At 36.3% G+C, this 25,585-nt stretch overlaps 1 protein-coding gene across 1 annotated transcript; it reads left to right on the top strand.

The window, feature by feature from the left end:
• Positions 1-617: 617 nt before the first annotated feature.
• atos (atossa) lies at positions 618-25,362 on the top strand. Its single transcript, XM_068288312.1, has 8 exons — positions 618-1,263; positions 14,934-15,009; positions 18,737-20,010; positions 20,068-20,207; positions 20,277-21,681; positions 21,743-22,672; positions 22,736-23,058; positions 23,563-25,362. The coding sequence occupies exons 3-8, from the start codon at positions 18,823-18,825 to the stop codon at positions 23,765-23,767; spliced, it is 4,191 nt and encodes a 1,396-aa protein (XP_068144413.1). The 5' UTR covers positions 618-1,263; positions 14,934-15,009; positions 18,737-18,822; the 3' UTR covers positions 23,768-25,362.
• The last annotated feature ends 223 nt before the right edge of the window (positions 25,363-25,585 follow it).

The following is a 25,585-nucleotide window of genomic DNA, read 5'->3' on the forward strand; positions in this document are numbered from 1 at the left end:
ACTTAAATATTTACAAAAGAAAAAGTGAAACAGAAAAATGTATTCAGATATTTAAATTAATTCTTTCTAGATATCTCACTCTCTTTATGTATCTCTAGAATGTTTCTAAATTTGATTTAGTGTTAAAAAAAAAAACAAAATAATACAAAAAAAAAGGGAATAAAATAAATAATAACTAAATAATATTTAGTAAATATTGTCGTTCGGGTTCCTTTTTTGGTTAATTCAACCGGAATATGTATATGCTTTATGCATACATATTGATTTATAAAAATACATATGTGTGTGAAATTTTAATGAATGCAATTTAAAATAAATTATGGAAATTATAAAAAAAAACTACTGAAATTTTAAGAAAAACAAAAAAGAAAATGAAACATTAAACAATATTGATATTTTAAATGTGAGAAAAAAATAACATGTTGTTTTATTTAATTCTCATCAGTCGGCTCGATTCTTTTATTTTTTTGTAGTAAGTTTTTTGAATTTATAACGGAATCTGTTGAATGGTTTTCGTGAGTCACGAATATTCTTTACCTTATACTGGGATTTTTCAATTATACTGGTTTTTGTTAAGACCATACTGGGACTTACTGGTTTTCTTTTATAGTGGGATCAGGCGGTTGTTTATTAGTTAAAGCAAAATGCAATTAAAAATTAAAAAAACTAAAAATAAATTAAAGCGAAAAAAGTGAAGATACACACGATAGTTTTGCGAACAAGTGTCTTGTGTGTGTATGTGCGTGTGAAAAGGTCGAAAAGAAATTGTAATTTTTCTTTAGAGAGAAGAGAAAGAGCGAAGTGCAATGAAATGAAGTGAGATGTTCGACAACAACAAAAATGTGCAATATGAATATTATTAATATTATATAAAAGTGTCTAATATACTCAAAGGTCGGCGAAAATGTTAAAAAAACATCAAAAAAATCAATGCGTGGTATAGGCAGAAGAAAAGGAAAGCAAGAAGAAGAAGCAGAAGGCAAAGCACAGCTGAGCTGAAGAGTGCGAGCGAATGAGCAAGCAAAAAGAGAGAGAGAGAGTGAGCTACAGTTAAGGTTTACGTGTGGGTGTACGAAGGAACGGAAGGAACCAAGACATGCCAGCAGGCAGGCAGGCAAAAAGAAAGAGGCAAATGCAATCAAATCAATATAAACTGCAATAATATGTCTAATTGAAACAGCAACATCTACCACAACAACAACAGCATTGTACTCAAATTAACAGTTAATTTGTGCCTTTGTTTCTTGAATTTCTTTGAGTAAGGTAAGTCAGCCAACGCCATGATTAAAAATTTTTTTCTTCGCTTTTTGAACAATATGTTTATCATTGATTTACTTTGAACTTTTGCTGATATTAACCGTTCTGCAAAAGGGGGGAAATTATACGGAAATTTCGCCAGGGTATGCTAAAAAAAAAAAACAGAATTCTGATTTAAGCCACCACAAAGCCACAAACTTGTTTTTGTGGCCTGAGTCTGCTTATGTAAAGCGATAAAAAGCTTCTCTATATAACTGCACTCTTCATTCGACATTCGTATGTATGTGTATGATTGTGTGTATGTATGTTCGTGTGCGTGTGTTCTTTTTCTCGTCTCTATATGGTCAAGTGGCCTGCAATAAAAAAAAGTGAAGAAAATTAAATGATTTCAATTCACGTTTCATTTGCGTCCATTTCAGCTTTTTCTTTTCCTTATTTTTTTTTTTTTTTATTATTATTATTTGTTATGTGCGCTGCAGACAGACAAACAGTTACCATTCCCATCCCCCAACCAGCTGTCCCTGTTCCTCCCTCCCCCACCTACTTCTTAATCAGCTGTGCGCAGCAGACAAAGAAAATTCTGTTAACGTCGCTATTACTGTCGTTTGTCTCACTCTCTCTCTCTCTCTCTCTTTCTCACACACACATACACACTGTCTCTCTTACTCCCTCTCTGTATCCTTGATTTTATTTCCTTTTGCGCAGAGACAACAAAGAAAATGGAAATCATTTTCATATTGATTTCATATTTCTTTTGATTTTTGTTGTTTGCCATAATAACAGTTTTTTTTTTAATCTTTTCTTATGTACATATGTATGTATGTAGACCTTGACTGTAAAATTGTTTATTTAATCTATTAGATACTTTAGTTAACTTAATTAATTGCTTGCCAAACAAAAATCAACACAAAAATTTAAATAAAATGCGTCTTAAACTTTTAAGAATATTAATTGACTTTTGCCATATAAAGCAGAGAAGAGAAATGGAATGTTAAATATTATTCGTCTGATAATAAGTTCATTGTTTCTTTAGGAACTTGGACCGTGGACCTCCAAAGCAAAAAAAGGGAGTTTCTTCATTGTCCACTTGGTTATGAGACTAATTTAAAAATGTTTTTATAAAAAACAATTATTTTTAACTCTTTTGGAAATTTATTTCATAACAAATTTTATTTGCTTAAATTTAGAAACCACAGAAATTTTTATTTGTCACTGCATTAATGACTAAACATCAATTTAGATTATATCAGCTTATTGAAAATTACGTTTTCCCTTATTGATTTAGTCATCTAGACACACTTACACACACTTAATATGTGTGTGTAGACTGCCAAGTCATGGTTTTTCCTTTTTAGATTACAATGATAAAAAGTGTATATGGTAAATAAACCATAAAGAGTTCCGATTAACAATACAATGTTTTATTATTAAACGTACATATCTCTCTCTCTTTCCCCCTGTCTGCATTTATTGCGTCTTTTGAGTTCCGAGTGGTAACACTCTTTCACAATCATTGGCCCTATTTTTTACTTTTTTTGTTTAACCCTCTCCTCAAGATAGCAAAACCGACAACGTCAATGACGACCACGACCACGATCACTTTATCTAGCAAGAAACCCAAAACCCATATTTATTTCGGTTTTTATTTATTTTGTGAGTTTTGTAACTTCATTTCACTGGCTAAGAAGTAGATAAGAAACAAATATGAAATAATAGCTTATCAGAAGCTGCTGTTCGTTGTTCCCTAATCTCTGTTTTTTTTTTTTTGATGCAATGACCAAGGCTAGGGTCATATATTTCAATTATACATATTTAGCTGATAAACTAAAGATTTGACAATTTACATATACCTTATAAAAAAACAATTATTTTTAACTCTTTTGGAAATTTATTTCATAACATATTTTATTTGCTTAAATTTAGAAACCACAGAAATTTTTATTTGTTGGTCGGCTAGAAAGGAATATAAATGCAGCATATATTGTCTAAAATCGTAAAAGTATGAGATAATTCTTTGTTTTTCATAAAGGATATTAAGAACTCGATGGACAACAAGAATTCCTTAGGAATGAAAAGTTGGAAATTTATGGATTGAGGGCATAAAATCACTTATTTAAAATATTTCTAATGTCCATAGTGTATTTACATTTTGAGTGATAGATATATTATATGATTATAGTTACGGTTGTTCTCGAAGAACTCTTAATTTAGAAAAAATTCATCCAGAGTATTTCGTGTATTATGGAGTAAAAAAGCAATTTTTACCAAATTTGAACCAAAAAGTAATTAAGTATATTTTTTTCCCCTTTTTTCTTTATATTTCGTAATTTAGGTCATAACTTAGATAAGAAATTCCGTCCTACTGAATACAAGGGTAAATAAAAATCGAAATGACAAAGCATGTTTTAGGTGGATTGTGGGTAAAATGCATTGAACTAACGTTTCAACTGACTTTTCTTATGAATTTTTCAATAAAATACAAATTTTTTATATTTATTTTATAAAAATTATTACAAAAGAACAGAAAAAGGGAGCGATATAAATTTTTATTAACTTCTTTTACTGTTCTTGCAAAATTTCAGACCTCTAGAATTTTAATTATGTTTTTTGTCAAAAAAAAAAAAAACAAATGATTCTGGCCTAATGTAGAAAGGAAGAAAGGGGAAATGAGAAAGTCTCTCAAAGTCATTGACTTGTAAGTTTTTTTGTGATCTTTGATTTAATTAAAGGAACTTGATGAGCATCCCGTTCCTGCTACGCATGAAATTCATTGTTTTATTATACAAGGACATAAAGAGGGAGACCGAAACACAGCGAGTGAGAGAGATAGATAGATAACGACGGGGAAGGGGGGCAAAAGAGGTCGAGATACTAGATAGATACGTAGGTAGGGGAGGTGAAGCGCTGTTCGCTCAGTGACCCCAACGGCAGACGACAACGACGACGTCGTCGTCAATGCCCGTTTCCCGTTTTCCCGTTTCTCCGCCTTCTTCTACTCCTGGTTTTTGTGTGTTTTTTGTTTTTTTGCGTTTTATTTTACTTTATTTTGTTGGGTTGAATGACTTTGGGCAACAACGTGGTGTGTGTGTGTGTGTGTGTGTGTGCGATACGAGCAAAAATTCAACAAAAAACCAAAACAAAATAACAGAAAAAGAGCGTAACATTTTATTTTGGAGGCTTCTGAATGGCAACCGAGCCAATGAACCCCCCATTTACAGCTGACGATGATGATGGTGGTAACGACAACGGACGAGTTAGACGAAATTCTATATACACCCAAACACATGTCGATTTCGGAAGAGAACCTGGTAGGGGGGAGTCAGTTACTCACCGGGTGGAGTACGTGTGGGAGTAAAAGTGGAAACAGGAGAAGGTAGAAGTCTCGTCTGGTTTGATGCTTTCATTCTAAGCTTTCCCTTTTTGTTGTGTTTCGCCGCACTTTAATAAAGTTCTTCTAGGTATGGAATTTTTACAAGAATTATAAATATAAACAAATCATGTAGTCATCACATGAATTTACTAAGTAAGCTCGTGAGGAGTGTGATGGAAGGGAAGGGGGCTAGGACTGAATAGAGGCAAAGATATTACGTAGTTCCCGTTTTTGGCCCGCATATCATTAGACCAACGAAAGAAAGAAAACTTTTTTTTTTTGTTTTGGGTCGCAGCAGCATGCCAAATGCGTCACATCATCCCATATCTGTCTACAAGCGTTTAGAATATTTGTTTTTACTCATACTCATTAATTCTTAAAGTTCAAGTGTGAGTATGATGGGCTAATGAGTTCTGAGTGTATAAATTTGTTGAAATCAATGAACATCATATTGCATATTGCATACTTCAAGGGGCAAAATTTCCCCATATTACATCCCTAGATCCGTCTATGTATTATATCATAGAATTCAATACTCTTTTGGACTAGTGCTATTAAGTTTCATTGACCAAAAAGAGATTATTAAAATCTTTGATTAGAAGATATTAGCCTTCAAATTGAAGAGATCGGGGGTGTGCTAATCGGTTGTGGGTGTGTTTCTCTGGTTTTTGTTATAATAGATTTATGGTAAATCTAACTCTGGAACCCTCGAGTCTACTCCTGCAAAAATCTCTATGGAAAAATTGATGATTAGATTTAGGTACAAATTTATTTATCTAGCCACGGCTATAATCGACTATGAGTTGGCAAAAATTTTTATACATAACCAAAGCCAATTAACCAACTGACATGCAAAAATTATTATATATAACATAAATAATATAATACAAGGCCGTAGATTAAAACCCCCTTCGGTTTCTAGTAGTATCTTTTCCCAGATACGCCCCTGTCCATGGATTTTTATAGATTACAAACATGTGAATGTATTTGTTATTAACACCTCTTCAATAAACAAGAACAAGAAATGCTAGGAAAATGTTGTCCACAAAAATAAAGGAAATCAAAAAGAAAAGCAAATTGCGAGAAACGTTTTAATTTTTATTCATTTAAACAATTGCGTTGTGCCTATAAACTACTATATATCACATTTACAGTAACGTGCTACTATAATTTATAAGTTATGTTAACTCACACACACACGCACACACACCCATTTAGACATTGAGATAGAGAAGCAACAAAGTTGTAATTATTTTGATTATTTCCTATTTTCGGTTTTGTTTTTTTTTTTCTTTCTCTTTATCAATTATCAAAAAAACAGCTGATCAACGCAGTTATAAACCAACTGCGCATAAATCTAACGAAAGGTGAATATTGTGAGAAAATAGGGGGTGAGAGAGAGAGAAAGAGTGACAAAAGTAAGAGGGGGGAATAAAATGTAATAGAGAGAAAGAGAGTTTGAAGCAACATTTCTTGTTTGTGTAAAAATTAGTAATTAACTAAAGCTTTTTGCCAACCTAAATTATGATACATACATACCACGGTTCATACATACATATGTACATACATAGATGTAGCTATATATGTACATACGTACATACATATATGTATGTATACTTATGTATTTATTTATACGTAGATAGAGATGACGGCAAATGACTTTCGCATCTTACAATTCCTCTTAATTAAAGAGTTTAACCCAAGCTGTGTTCATTAGTCAGCAAATCATCGAGAAAACTTTGAGAGCTCTTTTCGATTGTTTGTATACCCTACAATTAGACAATGACAAAAGTATATTCATACATATACGGACATATGTTTCAGGAATTGAAATTCTAGGAATAGAATTTGAGACTTTAATAAACTCTGAAAGGTCTATAACAGTAATTGAGACCTGTTCCCGTTTCCGAGTCAATTTCAAATGTAAATCGAGAGCAATTCCAAGTTTTTACTTGGAATGCCAATCGTTTTCAAAGGAAAGTACGAAACACTTTTATTTATATATTTATATTATTATTTAGGTAAAAAATTTGATTTTGAGTCCAAATTCTGACAACATTGTATGAATGGTTTTTAAACTAACAATTGAAGATAATTAATATTAATGGAAAATATCCACTTAAACTTAGAATAGTTCTTAATATATTACAGATTATTACTAAAATATTTAAAAGTCTTAGTCTTAGTCTTGGATGAATTTATAAGAAAATTGACTCAAAGGCAAACGATGACAATCCGAATCCAGGTCTAGGATAAAAGTATTCGGAATCGGAAACCAAAAGAGCCCTTAATACTATAAAATAACTTTAAAAATGTAATAAAGATTGAAAATTTATTAAATATACATCTAAGACTTCTTTAAAAGTTTCAATTCGACTATAAATTAGTCTGCTTTGTTCTCTCTTTCTTTCTTTTAAAAACGTAAGCTGGATTCATTTTCAAATTGTTTTGGGAATAATCCATGAATTCTAATATTTATTGTAAGGAAATTAAGCCAAATACAGTAGAATCCGTTTATAACGACTCCGCTTATAACGTCCCTTCGATTATAGAGTCTACAGTTCGATAAGCTGGATTGGTTGGTCGTAATACAAACTTATATGAAAGGGCCTCCGGTTAATACGAATCTAACGGATATAACAACGAAAATCTTCGGTTCCTTGAGCGTCGGTATAACCGGATTCTACTGTAAGCACTTTATTTTAAGAAAATACCCAAAAAAAATTTATATTTTTATATAAACTGATATAGAGAGAAATCGAGTTGTGTTGGGTATCAGAAAGTCGCTTACTAAATTTAATTTATGGTTATGGAACCTCTTGACTGACCTTAGGGCTTCCGTTGTGTGTTTGTGTGTGTGCGTGTGTGACGAGTGTGTTACTTCATTTTCAACGGTTTCATCAGCTTCATGGAAAATTTTCCAAAAAGAAAAAAGAAACCTACCTGCCTTGTTAGAGGTGACTTCTCTTACGTTTTATTTGCACTTCTCAGTATAATATTCGTTCACGGAAATAGAGAGAGATAGAGAGAGATATCAACAGATATCTAAACATATTTGTTAAATATTTGTTTAAAGAATATTTAGAGAACAAGTTATCTAAATGAAAGCTATTATTAATTGTTAACATCAATCAATTTCAACAGTTTCTCCGACAGTTCATCAACTACAAACAAGAAAAAGAGGAAAAAGGGTCAACAACAGTTGCTATTCTTATGAAAAAAGGAGAGAAAAAAAAAACAGAAACAAAATAAAAAGGGACATTGGCCAAGGAGACCAAAGAACTCAACAAGACCGAAAGCCAAAGCCAAATCCAGACTCAGACCCAGACCCTAGCCAGACTGTTTGCTTGGTCTGCATTTCATTTCTTTGTCTGGACGGAACAAGTCAGTCCACATCCACATCCACGTCCACGTCCACATTCATGTCTCTTATGTCCCTATGTCTCTTGTCGCTTCTTTGTTGTCGCGCGCCTTGGCTAAAGTATCTATATCCTTTTTGGATTCTTCTTCTTTGTCTTTCTTCTTGTATATACTATGCTTCTTCTTCTTGTTGTTTTGCTTCTTGGGTTATTCAAGTTCATTTTAAAGACAGGAACAAAATGCGATAGTGTGCGTGTGTATGCGTGTGGGGGGTATATAAAACTCTCGTGATTTGCTAATATAAATGCAAAAGAAAATATAATCAACTAAATTTAATCATCAGATACATATGTATGTATGTATGTATGTATATGTGCTTTATATAACTAGTAAGATTTCATATCAGTTTAATGAACTTTCCTTTGTTTATGGTTTCTAAGGATAAGGATACATATTCATAAATATAATACAATTCTAATTATAATTTTTAAATTATAAAAAATTAAACAAATTTAAGCAGAATTTATTCAATTTATTAACAATTGATTTACAAAAAAATGTATGAACTTTAAAATTGTTGAGTTTGAATGTTTTCTGAAGATCTTTTATCTGAGTATCTGGCAGATACTATCTGCTATTGGACCAACTTAAAGAGTGTCTGTAAGTTTTATATGTCAAGTTTGATAACAATAAAGTTATTGTTTTATTTTAAACATTGTATGTACATATGTCTATCTAATCTTAACTTAGAGTTTTACATAGAACGTCCTTTTAGAGTAAGCAAGAAAACAAATCATATCAGCAAAATTTTTATTTTAAACATAAGAAGGAGAGAGATTGCTGTGTGTGTGTGTGTGTGTGTATGTGCGTGTCTGCTATTGATAAGCTGACGCGACATCGGTCCAAAAACATAAAACAAACATAAATATTGTGTGAGTGTGTGCGTGTGGTGTGTGTGTATGTGTATATACATACTTAAATGTTGCTGATGTTGTCTGGGTCGCCCTTCGCATATTCTTACAAAGGCGCATGCGGGTTTTTCTCTGTTATTTATTTATTTTTTGCGCGTTGTTTACTCTTCTCCACACACACACACACACTCATGCCAGAAAAGGCAAATGTAGTATATACTTAGATCTATATGTACCTAACTTAGATAGGCAAAAGCAGCAAGAACCACAATAAGTTTTCAAATACCCTGTAAAAGAACAAGAAATTAAAATCTCAGAAATTTAACAGATTAAAAATGTTACCTGGCTAAAAATGTTTGTCTTCTACCTGTTTATTTACTCTAATCTACCCGTATTAGGTAGGGTCTATAGGGTATAGTAAAGCTGAACATATGGAAACGGGTTTATGTATTGGTATCTATCTATCTATCTATATACAACGCTTGTCTTTTGTTCAAGTGGAATATCTACCTACATATGTATGTGTTAATGTACATATGTTGAGGAAATTCCATATGATTTTCCCCTATCAACACACACACACGAGAACACGAAAACACAAATTGTATGTTGATAAATGTCATGTTGGCAACATGTTGCTAGTGGTCTCAGAAGCAGAAATAACAAAAAAAAAACAAAACCAAACTAAAATGTACGACGTAGTTTCCCTGGTAAATAGCCAGAAATTGTATATAAAAGCAGCAGCGTGGTTAGGTATATAAGACACACTCACACACACACACCTACTAAGTGTATGTACATAGCCATCAGCCCGTCGAGTGCCATTCGCTCAGCTGTTTTTTAGAAAGTTGCTGGCAGCACACAAACGTTGTTGCTGGGCCTGAGTTGGCTCCGCAATCATTCAAGCAGTGGACGCTCAAGCGACAACATCAAACGGCAAAACAAACTTTAAAGTCCGTCTCTCTCCTTCTCACTTTTGTGTGTTTTTCTCTCCAAGCGAATCCGAAGTGCAACCGAAATTAAATCTAAGCTTTTTGAGCAAACAAGTTTTATTCTCTTCCCAAAATAATACAAAAAAGAAGAAATAATCTTTATTTTTTTCGCGTACCTGCTGATTGTTGTTTCAGTTTCTTTTCAAATTTGTGTTTTTTTTTTTGTTGTTTTGTGTTCCGTTTTGGGCTGCCTGCCTCTGCATCTGTATCTGCCTAACCTCTCAATCTCTCTCCCACATTTCTTGTTGTTGTGTGTTTAGTGTGTGTGTGTTTGTGTGTGCCAAAAACGAAAAATAACCGTTGAAAAATTCAAATGCAGCTACGTGAACATTTAATATGCTACTGCTGTCAACATTGTTGCCAACAACGAGATTGTGGCCCAACAACAACAACAACTGATTATGAATTGCGGATAACTAAAGGAGAGGAGGTGACAGAGACGACAAATTTAAATAAAAAAATCTAAAAGGAAATATAATGAACAGCAGTGATTGGTGCGGTGGAAAAAGAACAGCAAAAACAGAAATTCAGCAAATTTGAGTGAAAGCGGAAAATAACAAAAAAAAAAACACAAAAAACCAAAACCAAATTCAAACGGGGGAAAATTGTGAAAACTTTTTGCAATAGAAACACCAGCAACAAAAAAAAGGTGGGTAAAATTGTTGGAAATACATAGTTTGTTTGCCAGGGCAGGGTAGTAGGGGCTGGGAGGTTGTCGACGAAATCAGTCAGCTGTGCAGCACAGGCCTGCGCATGTGTTGGTGACGTAATGCATAATATATAAAGCGCAATAGTCAAAGCTCCCCCGCACACACACACACACACACACACACTTAATCAGAGACGAACAAGCAAAGACGCAAAGCGTGTGTGAGTGAGAGGGGGCCAAACTACACAGTTAAATAATTGAAGATCGCACACACCTACACTCAGTTTTTATGTATGTATTTGTAGTTGTTGGGCCTTTCGGGAGACTTTCTGACGCCCCCCGCGTTCAAACGATTGATTGCTGTTGCTTTCTCGCTCACTCACACTCCCTCAACTTACTTGTATTCCTGTGTATCTGTGAGTGAAGTAAGGAAAACTACTCACATTTGAGTTGGGGTTTTTTTCCTTCAATCTCTCTCTATTACTCTACCTCTCCCTCTCTCTATTTTTTTTAATGTAATTGACACACATTTTCTAATTGTGGCGTTGTCTGGTTTTTAGTTGGCCCCCCTCTCACACACACACACACACACACACACACACAGACGCCAACGAGCATTATGGGGCGTTTGTCAACAGTCAAAACTTGTTTCACACTACATAAAAATCAGCTGTGTGTATGAGTTTAAAATGCACAGGTGCTGGCTACTGCTAAGGTGATAAATACTTAATACTAAAGATGAAGAGGAAGAAGGGGAACAACTAGAATAACTATGTACATATGTAAGCGAGAGAACTCATGTAATTGTGAACCACATGTAACCTATACGAAACAACAGCGATAAGAAACAATTGCGCAACATTTTAAACCACCCACGTGTATGATGGCAATTTGCTTTATAGGGAAGGTCTTTTGCCTCTAAATATAATTATATGTACATACATATGTGTATATAAGTAGATACACGTGTGCAAATACATAGACACAAAAAACTATTGCATTTGAAAACATACATAAATTTTTGTTTTTCCTCACACAAAGGTCAATTTAATATTATACAAGAAGTGACCTTTGATTGTCAGATTGTTTCTTCTTTAAAACCTTTGTTCGAAACATAATAAATTTTATTAAAACATTTGTCATTAAGAATGAAAAAACTGCAAATTGCATAAACACAATTCTGACTTTTAAATACATATTTGTAAGTAGATGAAATTTTGATTTAGATTCAGTTGATTTAAATAAATTCGAGACTCTAAAAAACAAAGAATTGTTAAAAGATTGATATTGATTGAATGCACTTTGCGCAATTGAAATGGGTGAACTTTTTCCCCTATATGTACACAAATGCAACATCGTTAAATCGAATACTTTCACTATCTTGACACTATCTTATATAAGCGGCCTTGATAAGCAAGCAAGGGGCCACAAATAAAGAATCAAAAATAGCCAAAAAAAATAAAATAAATTTTAAATGGTCGAAACAGCTGTTTCTTCTACGTTTGCTTTTGGCACATTTTGTTAAATTAAGTTTTGTTTTGATATACCTTTTTTACCTTTTTTTTTTATTTATGATGAGAGAACCCAAAAAAAAAAAAAAACATGAAAACAAAACAAAGAAACCCGTTGGTGGGTTTTTGTGCATATCGCGTCGACTATGATTATACCCTTTTTCTCTTTGAAGAATTCAAAGTGATCTCATCGTCTTATGTAGTCTTTCACCCCATGCGCGGAAGTTACAGGGTATTAAGAGGTTTACATGGACACGAGAGTCAGTATGAAACAGTCGCTCTATTGTTGTAATTTTATACGTGCGCAGTTGGAAATGTAAATGAAGTGAGTGAGCGAGTTGAGTTGCTGCTGATTGACTGACTGGACTGATTGTGTGTGTGTGTGTGTGCGAGTTTGTGGGGGATGGGCTACAGGAGAGATAGACAGAAAGAAAGCGAGAGAGGGAGAAAGAGTGAGCAAGGGAAACAAAGCAGCAGCAGCAGAAAAAGGCATTGGCACTTTAACCAGCGGTCATTTGCTTTTGGCTTTGGCTTCTTCTCTTGCTTCACCTCCCCCTACTACTCCTCCCTCTGTTGACAATCGCAATCTTCATCCAGAGTGTTTCTCCATGCTTTGCTCTCGATTTGCAAGAACAGACATATTTTGGCTAAAAATAAAACGTGCTACACACACACACACACACGCTCACCCAGTTATAAGATGCGAACACACACTTGTAGTCCTGAACGCGCTGCTCCCCTTTTTTGTTAGTAGGTGGTGTTTTTCTCTCACGCTCTCACTCTTTTACAACTCCCCAAAATGCTGCCATATGCTAGAGCGAGACACTCTCACGTGCTCACATTACAGAGGAACACACATACACACACACACGTGCCCCAAGACACAACCATAACTGGACTGCACATAGGGACGCCGAGCCGTTTTTTGAGCACTTAAGTCAATTTTTAAAAGTTAATGAAATCGAAATGTTTTGATGCCACTTTATAGGTAGAACATCAATGCATATTTCTGCATACTCGCTTTTTCAAATTTTTTCAACACTTTCGAGAAAAACATTGTTGAAAACCAGTGTTGGGAACAGAATGAATTCCCTTCCGTTTATTGCAAATTGTTGCTTCACTTTGAGTGTATATAACTTTTGAAAGAAGAACGTTATTGATAAAACTGTTGATGCAATTGAAAACAGTCGGGATTGTACTATGTGTAAATATATTTAATTTGTAACAAGTTTAGGTGTGTGCCTTAAAATTTGTGTCATTCTGAGCAACTCGCAAAAACAAAACTTATAACGAAATCTTAACTTTAGGTAAAGTTTAAAAAAAATGTTTACCAGTGTGCAGTTTAAAACTTTTACTATTGGATAAAATAATCAATTCTTTGTAAAATATAAAAGTCTCAATGTCCACAAATAACCACTTTTTTTGCAATTTAACTTTTTAGCGAATAACCTCAAATTTCTGCTATGGAAGAGATTTTAATATAGCAGGAAAAAACGATTAAGGAATAAAGCATATCGAGTTAATGTTCATAGGTTGCAGGCGCATGTAGTGTACAGTGCTCCAGGTGTGTTAGATGCGAAATTATAATTGAATACAAGGCGTTTTTTTTTTTTATTGCACCAAAACATATAGGACCAATTTGGATATTTTTAAGTTCAATCTTTTAGATGGCAGATGCATACGACCTTTCGAATAATAGGGAATACCTCCAATAACAGCACAAAAATCGTTTCCGCGACTTTAATGTCTCATTCATGCACACACAAAGAGTAATACGAATCAGAAAATAAGGTTTACTACTAAAAGCGGAAAGGTATTTTACAAGGTTGCTGGTTGCTATACATATAAGCCAAACCTTCACGCCAAGAAAAACAATAGAATCGCAGATTTTAAAAACACTTTCCGCATAAAAATGGACATTCCGAACCCTTGATTTTCTCTTTAAGCTTACAAAAAAGCTTCCAAATGCATTTAACCAATTCCGCGGCCGACAGAAGCAGTTGCTTGCTTCAAGTGTCTGTATTACTTATGCTGATAATGATATTGATCAACTTTAGGAACATTTTCTAGATTTTTCTATGAATCTTGGCCCTAAATTTAAAGAAATTATTAAAATCATAACGGTTGTATGAAAAGTATTGTGTTTGATAAAATACTTTGCATACTTTTTTGGGCAAAATACGGTTTTTTCGCCGTGGAAGCGAGATGCCACGCTCATTTTCTCTAAAAATAATTGCAAAATATATTTATTACCTCACGCAATGTAATGAGACTGAAAATTATTATAAATCATATATTTTTGAATAAAGTGCTCAAAAAACGGCTCGGCGTCCCACAGTGGACTGGCTCCCCGATTGTTGTATGTTGTACAGGGGAAATTGGGGAAGGCAAGGAGAAGTGTGAGAGAGAGAGAGAGAGTTGTGTTGAGTTTGTTTACAAAAAATTGTTGTATTTTTGCTGCGCACATGTGAGCCAACAGCGGGAGAACGTGATAGAGAGAGTAAGAGAGCGGGACAGAGAGTGAGTGGATGAGGGCAATGGGGAGCGAGTTGTCCATGTAACTTCATATTTGTTGTATAAGAAAGATGTAGATGAAAAACAGGGTGTACCTGTAACAATTTTAATTACGCTGTTGAACAATTCAATATGAGCAATACCCTGTAAATATTTTGTTAGTAAGCATGCCGAGACGTGTGACGTTCCATTTTTAAAGCATTTGTCTCTCATTATGTAGTATTAAAGGGTATTTAAAAGCTTTCGCCTTGTTTGTACACACATACATATGTATGTATGTATAAATTTATAACAAATATTTCAACAATTAAATTCGAGCAATTTATTGATAATTATTAAATTGTTTTTCCTCTCTTTTTCTAATTACAGCAAAATACAATACAACATCAGAAACAACAACAACAACAACAACAAAAATAATGGAATTTTAATAAAGTTTTAAAAGGTAAGCTGGAAAAACCTTGAAATAAACGATCGACCACTTCCACCACCCACTTCCCCCCCGACCCACCACCACACATTTTCAATGGATTCCTCTTCAATTGTGTACATATGTCTGTGTAATTCTTTTGATTTTCCTTTATGGGGGCTCATTGTAACCATGTTCAGCCATGAGGGGGAGGTGCGGCCCCATTCGCCCATATAATAAAGGTTGTTAGCGAGGTCATACAGTTATATTTGAACTAATCAAAGTCATCAGCTGATGATGATGATGATGATATGGGCTTGTGAGATACATAAGTTGTCAAATAACAGTCACTTCCGCCTTCCATGCATGCATGTGCGTGACACATTTACTTATACATACCAATGGGGAGAAAATGAATCCCCTGCAATTATAATACAAAAAACTGAAATACTTTTATATGACGCATTGTTTGAAATGACTAAAGGCATTTTAATTGGCGGAAAAAAAAAAACAAAATTTCATAACTAAAATAACTTCAAATGCTGCAAGAAAGGAAAAGGAAACGGGTTTCATTTATGTACAACAACAACAACAGCACCCTCTGGCGTTCGAAAGCTTGCTGCTGTTGCCTTTCACTCACAATTCCAATCCCCTCATAGTTTTCCGTAATGCAAATTGCGTCAAGAAAATGTGCAATACACAAAACAAAGACAAAAGCAAATGCAAAATGTAAAAGCCAAAAACTGTGTTGCAAAATCACAAACTCACAAAAAAAAAACCATGCCAAGGACGGCAGCGTCAAGCAAAAGCTAAATGAAATTAGTTCAACAATGCATCAACAACAACACAAACATATTGACGTATACATATATATTGCCACTGCCACTCCCCTTTCCGTCGTCGACACCTGCCATCCCGCCTCTCCACCCCACGCCCTCTTTCGATCAGCAGTTGGTTGAGAATTTGGCGCAAAGCTAAAAAAAACAAAAAAGAATGATAAAAGTGCAACCAAAACGATTTTGACACAAAAAAAAAAACTTAAAAAGACCTTTACTGCTACACGTACAAAAGCCAAATCTTATTTAAACCAAAATAATTAATTGATTAGATGCATATACTTTTTGCAATAATCCTTAGATCCCTTAATCTTAAAAAAAACTTATTCAAAAATTTAAAGAAAATGTAATTTTTGTTTGAAATTATGATAAATTAGATTCCGTATAGCGAACTTTACTCGGATTAGAAGAAGTCACTAATTTTAGAACTGAAGCTTTGCATTTTCGAGAGATTATTAAAGAGTTTCAAAAGAAACCAGAAACTTAATTCCTAAATTTTATGTGACATTTAACTTTAACATTTAATAGATACCATTTTTAAAGCATTTCGAGCGATTATTTTTGTGTTTTAGAATTATTTTTATTAATTCTAAAACCAGAAGCTGAATTTATGAATTTCTCGTGACATTCAATTTAACAAAATTCTGATAGATTGGGACTCACATGACGGAAATTCGAATTAAATGGGTATATTTGAAATTGTGGGATACTTTTCAAAAGAAATATTTCCTAATCCATCATATAAGATGCGACATTTATGTATGTATGTGTGGGCAAGATGCCATTAGATCATCATGATGGGGGTACATTACCATAACCCAATATGGGAAGATAACCCAGTAATGCATTATAAATACTAAATGATATTACACACAAATCATGTAGCAGCAGCACAGCGCTTTGCTTCTCCACTCCACTCTCTGTTCTCCACCTATGTACATATGTATGGATCTATGTACATACATACATACATATGTATATATTTTCAGTCAACCCACACGACGTTCCGATTCGTTTCATGAACGTCGTCATAGGCCACGCGCGCAGCTAACAAAATTCATTCACACAAGATATAACCGATTTCAAGATACCCTGTACCATCAAAAAAGGTTAAGAAGGTCGTTTCTACTTTGTTGAGTTGAGTGATAAGGCTATGTACTTGAAAAGGAAATTAAATGTGGTTTGCCGTTATCTCTTTATGGTTTAGGATATCTAGGTCGTGGCTGTTTAACACACAATTTGTTCTGTGCCGTACAGGGTATCAAAATCTAATTTGAAAGTGATTTTTGCCTTTGAAGCCAATTTTCATTAGACATGCCCAAAAAGATATAGAAACAAAGTTGAAAAGAAATACATACATATAAATCGTGTATGTACATACATATGTATGTATATTTTGCTTATGTATACGTCTGTACATATAATGTAATCAAATATTATTAAACTTTGTCCGCATTGTTGTTGTTGGTTACGTTCCGATCCGTTCCGTTCGCTTGCCCCCATTTTCATATGAGAGTTGGTTGTGCCTGCCTCTCTGTTGTCGTACCTATTGTGGGCCAAGTGTATCTGTATGTCTCTGTATGCGTGTGTGTGTGTGTGTGTAGGTGTGAGCGAGTCAGTCATAAACAAAACTACAAACATTGCCAACTGATTGCTAAAGCAGCAAATACACAAAAATCATATGTTTTCTAACACACTCTCACACGAACACTCACACAGTTATCTCTCTCTCTCTGTCTCACACTCTATCTCACTTCCACCCCCTGCTGTATATATTTTATTTGCGTCTGTCGCGCTCGCTAGCTGGCAACTGGTTATATATTGTGTATGCAGGTCAAGAAGAAACGCAAAACACAAAAACACACACACACACACACACTGATATGTACAAAAGCAAAAGTAAAGACAAACATGTTTACCAAAGAGAGGGACGGAGAGAGTGAGAGCACGCTCACGAGCAAGAACTGACGATGAGAGAGATAAAAGCTAGCAACATGTTGCTAAATCATGGCCTGCAACAGCTGTTTTCTGTGTACAAGCCCACGTTGGACAGCTGTGCGCATATCCAATTCTATATTATGTGTGTTTGTAACAAATAATGTAAAATCAATTAAAAATTATGGTTTTCCTCCATTCGCATTGCCAATAATTATTAACAACTGGTATAACAATGTATTAAATTTCGAAGGGTTTGGAAATTTTTCTTACCAAATTAGCTAATTTATACACATGCGAAGGCTGAGAAATTGAATTTAATTGTTAAGAGAAACGAAAATAATTATATGGAATCGTTTGATTGACATTTTTGATGTAAGCTCCAGTGTAATTTCTAACACATAGAACACGACCTTCAAAGCTCGGCTTTGTTTGACGTCATGACGTCACAGCAACATTGTCGTCAGCATCAAGCAACATGATGACATGAGAACCATAATGGAATTGAATGCACATGCACATGCACACGCACACACACACATACACATCCGTAGATAGACATGTGTAGATGCAGTTGGCAACAACGAAATAAAACTAGGTCGCTCTTTGGTTAAGTAACGACCTGGTTTTTGGTTTTGGTTTGGTTTTTTGGATTGTTTTGAGGCCGTGTCAGTGTGTCGCAGTTAAGAGAATTCTTCCCGTCAACGGAACGGAAATGTAAACCGTGTCAGGTTATATAATAGATACAGGAAGACTGTGACCGAGCGATGTATGTATGATGAGAAGGTGTAGGAGGAGAAGAAGAGGGGAAAGACCTTGGCAACATAATTCAATTTGAGGCAAATGTCTGACCTCGTTGTGCCATAAGCATTTCTGACATTCAGACTAGCTAAAGAGATGGAGAGAGGAAGGTGGTAGGGAGAGTGGGTGGTGTCGAGGAACGTGCCTATCAATGTCATTTCATGTATATGTTTTCTTCTTTTCTTCTTCAGTGTACTTCTGGTGCAGGATTAAAAAAAGCAGCAGCAGCAGCAACCAAGAACATCAAGGATCTGGATCTGGATTAGGACAACTAAATATGATACCGACTAGTGTGACTAATTCACCACCTCCAGCTGGCTTGGCCCAAAACGGAGCATCTGTCTCGGTTTTGGGTGCTGCGGCAGGAGTGGGAGGAGGATTGGGAATAACTATAACTGGACCTGGAACTGTAACGGCAGGCAATGGAGCAGGTGGAGGAGCTGCTGCTGCAACGGCACAGAATAATTACAACTCCATAGTTTTGGGTCTCGCCTCACTTATTTTAGAAGGCAGACCCATATCCGATGATGAATATCAACATCAGGTTGGAAAGGGAGCAGGAGGAAGCAATGGGGCAACAGCCACATCCAGTGGATCAACTGGCACTGGTCGTCTATCACCGCGTCCTTCAACATCCCGAGCTGCCATTAATATAACAACGAATCCCTATAATCTAGCAAGTACACCACGTTCATCTTATAACGGATTGGGAGTCGGAGGTGGAGGTGGAACCTCCTCCAGTGGCAACAACAGCAGCAACAATACCACCACTCATCAAAGATGGACCCAAAAACTATGCCAACTGCGTCAAGTGTCACCAGCAGCACAGAGCATGAGTATGGAACCGGAATTAGTGGCCTTGGCCATTAATGATGTCGCCACAGAACATAGTGGAGTCGGAGGAGGTGGAGGAGGAACTGGTAGTTCAAGTGGAGAGTTTGAAATTGTTCGACGAGTTTTGCTCAATCGAGCTGGTCTTGGAGGCGGAGGAGGACTAGGAGCAGTAGGCTCAGGTGGCGGCGGCACTAATAATTCAAGTGCTGCCTCATCGCCAGGCTCGAATTCCTCAGATAATATATTGCATTCACTGCAATCATTGGCCACCACATGCCTAAGAGGCGGCTCCGGACCAATAGCCAGCAACAATTTGAATCTGCCCTTGCCCATGCCCATGTCCGTGGCCATGCCGTTGCCTCAGTCCGGCGAGACACGTCCGTTTAGCCTGGATTTTGGTTATATTCCGCCATCGCGATCCACAATCACTGCCGCTGCCGCCAGCTCCAATTCCCCTTCTAATGCAACAGCAACCACAACAACTGCAGCAACATCAACTGTAACTAATAGCAGGCCCAAACATGGGCCACACTGTGATCAGTTCCTCAGAAAAATGGGTTTGGCCAAGGGCCTAGATTTAGCCAATGACAATGAGGAACATTTCTGTGATATGTCTTATGTTAATATAACCGTAAGTTAATCTCAAACATTGATAGACGAGTTGTTAATTTTATGTTTCACATTGAAGTGTTCTCGCTGGCGCGCCTATTGCCTAAAAATGGATGCCATTTTGGCTCGTCGGGAGCCCGGAATATGCATAGAGGTATATTTGGGTCCAGTCAGTCATAAGATTCTACTTGAACAATGGATCATAACTAGCAAGGAAAAGTAAGTGATAAACTTTTAAAACGTTTTATAAACATTTCGATAATCTTTTCTTCTTCTTCTTGTCTTTAGAGTCCCACCGCCCACCATGACCTTGCCCTCGCTATGCAGTGCCATAAGAAGTCAATTGTATTTCTCACAAATTGTGGCCTGGTGCGATCTTCTAAGGAAATGTGATCCCTCGGTCTATGATAGCGGGCGTGTTATATTTGCCAATGGCAATGGAAATAATGCTGGAGATTTGGCCACAACAACAACTGCCAGCAGTAGCACCACTTCATCCCCATCCCAGTCGTCGTCGTCGTCGTCGTCTCGTCGACCAAGATTGAATATTTTCTATAGAATCAAACATCACGATCCCAATGGGGGTGGTGGAGGAGCTGCTGGCTTAGATGGTGGCTTTAATACCAAGGCAAATGTGCACAATTTCCCTTATGTGAATATCGCCGAGAATATTAGCATTTCTGTTTGTGTTAAAAGTCTTCCAAGAATCAATGGCGGTTTGCCCCAAGTGGGTCCGGCTCCGGTTCCACCACAGCGTATGCTACGTGCTGCCTGTACACCCACCAATGGTGGCGGATTTCAAGCGGCCACGCCCACTGGCTTAGGGGCACGCACAGCCATTGTGGGAGCGAGTCCTGGAAATGGTCTTGCCAGGACCAACTGTGATAAAAATAAGGCAAAAAGCTCACCAAAGGAAATGGTGGAGCTACTGGCAGAAGAAGAGGATGATCAGTTGGGACGTGATGATTTAGATGGTAGCGGTGGCTCTTTGAGTCATCGCGAGAGACAGCTGCAAAAATATCGCAAAAGAATGCAGCGACGTGATAAAAAACGTGAACGCAAATCTTCGCTGGAGCGACAACCCATGGAGCAAGAGGTAGAGGATCTAGAACCGGAACAGGAGCCCATGGAGGAGGAGGCACAGGCCATGGTGATGACTTTGGCTCAGCCACGGCGCATTGCCATGATCTCCACGGGAACACAAACGTCTCTGAGCAGTTGTCAGCAATGCGGAAGGGAAAAGACATTGCTATGTCTCAATTGCAGCAGTGGAGAGGATGATCATTCTGATGATGCACATGCTCATGCCGAGAACGGGCAGGCAGAGAACGATAACGAGGATACAGGTGGTTCTGGCTCCGAAATGGAAGACATTTCCAGCTGTAGCTTGAGCAGTGGTGATCTCATAGTGGGCACACCGCGTAACAATGCCGAACTGCTGCTTCAGGCAATACAAAGGACGCCAAAGAATCGTCAGTCAAGAGATCTCAATAGAGGCAGCCGTGCGGTGGGAGGAGGAGTCAGAAACAACAATCAGCCTAAAGCAGCAGCTAGCAGTGGCGGTTGCCAGTTATGCAAGCGTCAGAAGACCCAACATCATTTTGCCCAGGCCAAGCAAGAGCAGATTAAGCAAGAGACCCCCATTCCTACCAATGATGGTCATCAAATGGAAGAAGAAGAGGTGGAACAACAGGTAAGGTTTAATTCTATCTTAACTCACCAATGAATTAACTAATGTTAATTGGCCTTTGCAGTCCATAGCCTCCACCAAATTGACTCCAAATATAGAACGATGCTCTTTGAATGCCATCACCGAACGCTGCCAAACGCCGCCACTGCCTTTGGAGGGCACTAACAACTTGGCGGGACAATTTAAGACACCCCAGTTGAAGCTTGATACCCATTCACCACTGCCAATGCCAACGCTTCTAACGCTGGCCAGGCCCATGCCTACGAAGCCCAGTCAGTTGCGTCTTAATTGCACTGGCAGCGGCTTGCCCCAGATTTATGACAATGAAACGCCGCCACCGACAACATCGCCACTGCTGCGCAAGGCTCTGCCCAAGGTCAACTTGACAACAATTTTCTGTAGCTCAGCTCCCATTACCATTGGCAGTAGTTCTAGCACCAGCCAGCCCAGTAGCAGTAGCATGGCCTTCTGTTTCGATCCATCCACACTGAGTCATGTCCAATCGCAATTAATACCCTCCGATTTGGGCAATAATCTCACCGTTCAGAAATCCTTCTCAGCTCCCACCTTACCCCATGTCGCCAATTCCTCCTCCTCGTCAACGCTATCGATATCACCGCGTTTCGCCAAGCAAGCAGCGGCTGCCTCTTTCTATAAACGCAGATCGCGGCATCTCAGTGACCGCAGCGATCGCAGTTCCTTGGGCTCGGATGAACAGCTATCGGATGAGGATTTGGAGTCGGCGGGTATGTTCAGTCCGGCTGGTTCGCCAATGAAATGTCGTTCGCGCTTAGTCTCTCAATTTGCTCATCGTCCACTGTTGGGTAATCTGGAGGAATCTCTGCTGCAGAGGCGTCTGATGCCGAAAATTGAGGTGCAAGGATTTAAATTGCTATTGGGTGCCTCGGGTGGCTTCTGTCCCACACAGCTAACTATTCCAGCTGCTTCTTATTTTTATGAGTTGCATGGCGAAACCCTAAGCACACCCTATATGGTGGGTATCATATGATTGATTTCATCTGACAACCATTTTAAATGTAATATTTCACTTAAACAGTGCGAAATCCGGATGCCCCGCAAAGGTTATTCTGTGCCTAGGACAGGCACATTGCAGGCCACTCTATTGAATCCAATGGGAACAGTAGTGCGAATGTTTGTTATACCCTACGATATGCGGGATATGCCACCATTGCATCGAACCTTTATACGTCAACGTATATTAGCCGAGGAGGCAAATCCTTGTCTGCAGCAACAGCAACAACAGCAGGCCAAGGAGCAAGTGCAACCGAGAAGCCCCACAACAACGAGCACCACCAGCAAATTAGGACACTTCATCACCGCCGAGCAGATGAAACGTTTGCGTTATTCCATACACTTAAGGTGCGATGTTCTTAGATATGGATAAATATAATTAATAACTCATGATTTTGGAGAAGTGAACAGATAAAGTCATTTCTGTAGGAAAGAAATTTTGTTAGCAAATAAAAATTTTAATATCTTGAGTTTATATATTTGAAATAGGCGTTAAGAAAGGTGTCAGAGAGACATTTGAAGAGTTACACCTTAGACGTAGCCGTAGAGCTCTACGCCTATCATGGTCTTGAGATCTCTTGAGCTTTTAGCTTCAACTATTAGATATATCCTTTGTCCTTTAAAGATAATGTCCTAGTCTATTGTATACTAATATATAGTCCGTTTATTTAATTTAGTTTGTTTTTTAAAGAAATCTTTCAAGTCTATGTAATAAAGAGGACAAACAAGTCATTTGAGTGACAAAGGCAGTCCATCCGGTAGGGTTGCGCGATAATTTAATAATAGGTTATTTTAAGTCAAAATTTCAATACTTTCTTGTTTTAACGAATTTTCATCTTATTTGTTTTTTAGGTTCCAGACCTCACGTTCGGGCCGTCTTTCGCTGCATACCGATATACGGCTATTGATCTCAAGACGCACAGATTGCGATACAGCTGCTGCCCATGCCAAGGGTGTACTGGAGGCCCCCAATGAGCTGATCACCGACACTCTGATGCCCCAGGAGCCGCGCTACAGTTCCAGGCAGGAGAGTTCGAGTGCCAGCAGTAAAATTTAGTAGTTAATAAACGCCCTGGGCGGCCTCACTTATCAATTGTTTAGACGCCTGTGCAAGCAAATGCTGCGGGCACGTTGGCAATTCTGGCAGCAATATCCCAAATATCAGCTTTAGAAAGGAATTTATTTTATTTTTTTAATATATATATATATATATATATTTTTTTTTTTTTATTTGTATAATTTTATACAATTTGAGAAAAGAGAAAGTGAACGAAATTTCTGTAAGGAAATGAGAAATGAAAGTAAAAGTATGCGATTTCAATTGCTTTATTAAGTTTAAAGTTTAACGGAGAGGAAGAAATGTTGAAAATTTTGTTAAAAAAAAAGAAAAGAAAAAACGAAAAGAAAATCCAAACACAATTAAATTGATTGATTGATTAATCTTGTAATATCATCTGAACGCGGGGGTCCATTACATAAGGCTCAGCTCAGCCAATTTTAGCAATACGAAAAACAGATAAGAAAACAAACGCAATATAGATAAAGTGTGTGAATGAGTTTCAAAAATTATAATGCAAATCGATTTGGGGGCAGGGATGTATATGTATGTATCCCATTACGCCCTTCAATTGCAAGTGAGAATTGTGAGAACTTGTCGCTCATATCGATTGTTGTTGTTGTAGAAAGTTTTTTCTTCTCCATATATGTATGCAAAAATCTATATAAAATAGATTTAAAATTGAAATTTCCATAAACCTATATGACCTTATTTTTATGAGTGAAAGTTTTGAATTGAATTTCCATTTATTTTGAGTTTTTTTTTTTTTTTTTTTTTTTATTTTTTGTGGATGAAGTAAGCGTGCCTGTGATACGATATGAGCTGCATGATAGAATTTTAGTTAAATACAAATTAATAATATAATATACATATATATTTTTTTGTTGTTGTTTTTACCAACACACAAACCCCACAACCATACACAACATACACTTACACATTATAACATTTTATTTTTTTTTTTTTTGTAGTTTTCCTCTTTTCCTTTCTTGTTCTTTAATTTTAACTTTAATTGCAATTATAAAAGTGCTTAAAAAGTGTTTTTCAAAATGTTTCTAAGCACAAATGCACATCAATAATTAACTGATGATAAATGCCTAACTTAAATGCATATTAAATGTGTTAAATTGTAACTTTAATGAAACGACAAAAACTAAAAAATTACAAGAAACGAGGAAAAGAGAAAACGAGAATAAAAAATAACAGAAATTCTGATTTCCATTGATACCTGACTATATACATACATACATAACTACTATAATGTGTAAACTTTAAACTTACAGCTATTAACAAATTTTCAATCTAGGTGGTATGAAACAAGTAAATAGACAAAACAATAAATCAAACAAATACAAGTTTAAAAAAAACAAAAACAAACGAGAATAATGCAAATGATGTTCTAGTTTTTTTCAAACATTTTCTTTGTTTTAATTTGTTCTCATTTCTTTTTTAAGTAGAGAGCTTAATGTGTGCTGTTAATAGCAGTTCAGAATATATATATAATTATGTATATGTATATGTAAATGTATGTATAAACCAATTAACACCAATATACACAAATGATTCAATAAAGGAATTTTGTTTTGTGGTTTTAATTCAATTATTTTATGAATTTTTAAAGCTATTTGAAAGACTTTTCACAGACAGTTTAAATTACATAGTTTATTTTATTTTTGTTGTGCTTTGTGAAATATGTAATTTTAATTTCAAAGAGTTTTTAAGCCAATTTTAATGGCACCCCATAAGTATACTACAAAAAGTTGAATTTGCTAGTTATTCACAAAAAAAAAAAAAACGAAGCTGATGAAACAATAAATT

The sequence above is a fragment of the Drosophila tropicalis genome, unplaced genomic scaffold (assembly GCF_018151085.1).
Source record: "Drosophila tropicalis isolate 14030-0801.00 unplaced genomic scaffold, ASM1815108v1 contig_593, whole genome shotgun sequence".
Lineage (NCBI taxonomy): Eukaryota > Metazoa > Arthropoda > Insecta > Diptera > Drosophilidae > Drosophila > Drosophila tropicalis.

What these genes read in the sequence shown, in the direction of transcription:
- atos (XM_068288312.1), top strand. Translation starts at nt 18,823, where the DNA reads ATGATACCGACTAGTGTGACTAATTCACCACCTCCAGCTGGCTTGGCC. An exon ending in TGTCTTATGTTAATATAACC is followed by an intron (nt 20,011 to 20,067) that starts GTAAGTTAATCT and finishes TTCACATTGAAG; the next exon opens with TGTTCTCGCTGGCGCGCCTA. An exon ending in CCCTAAGCACACCCTATATG is followed by an intron (nt 22,673 to 22,735) that starts GTGGGTATCATA and finishes TCACTTAAACAG; the next exon opens with TGCGAAATCCGGATGCCCCG.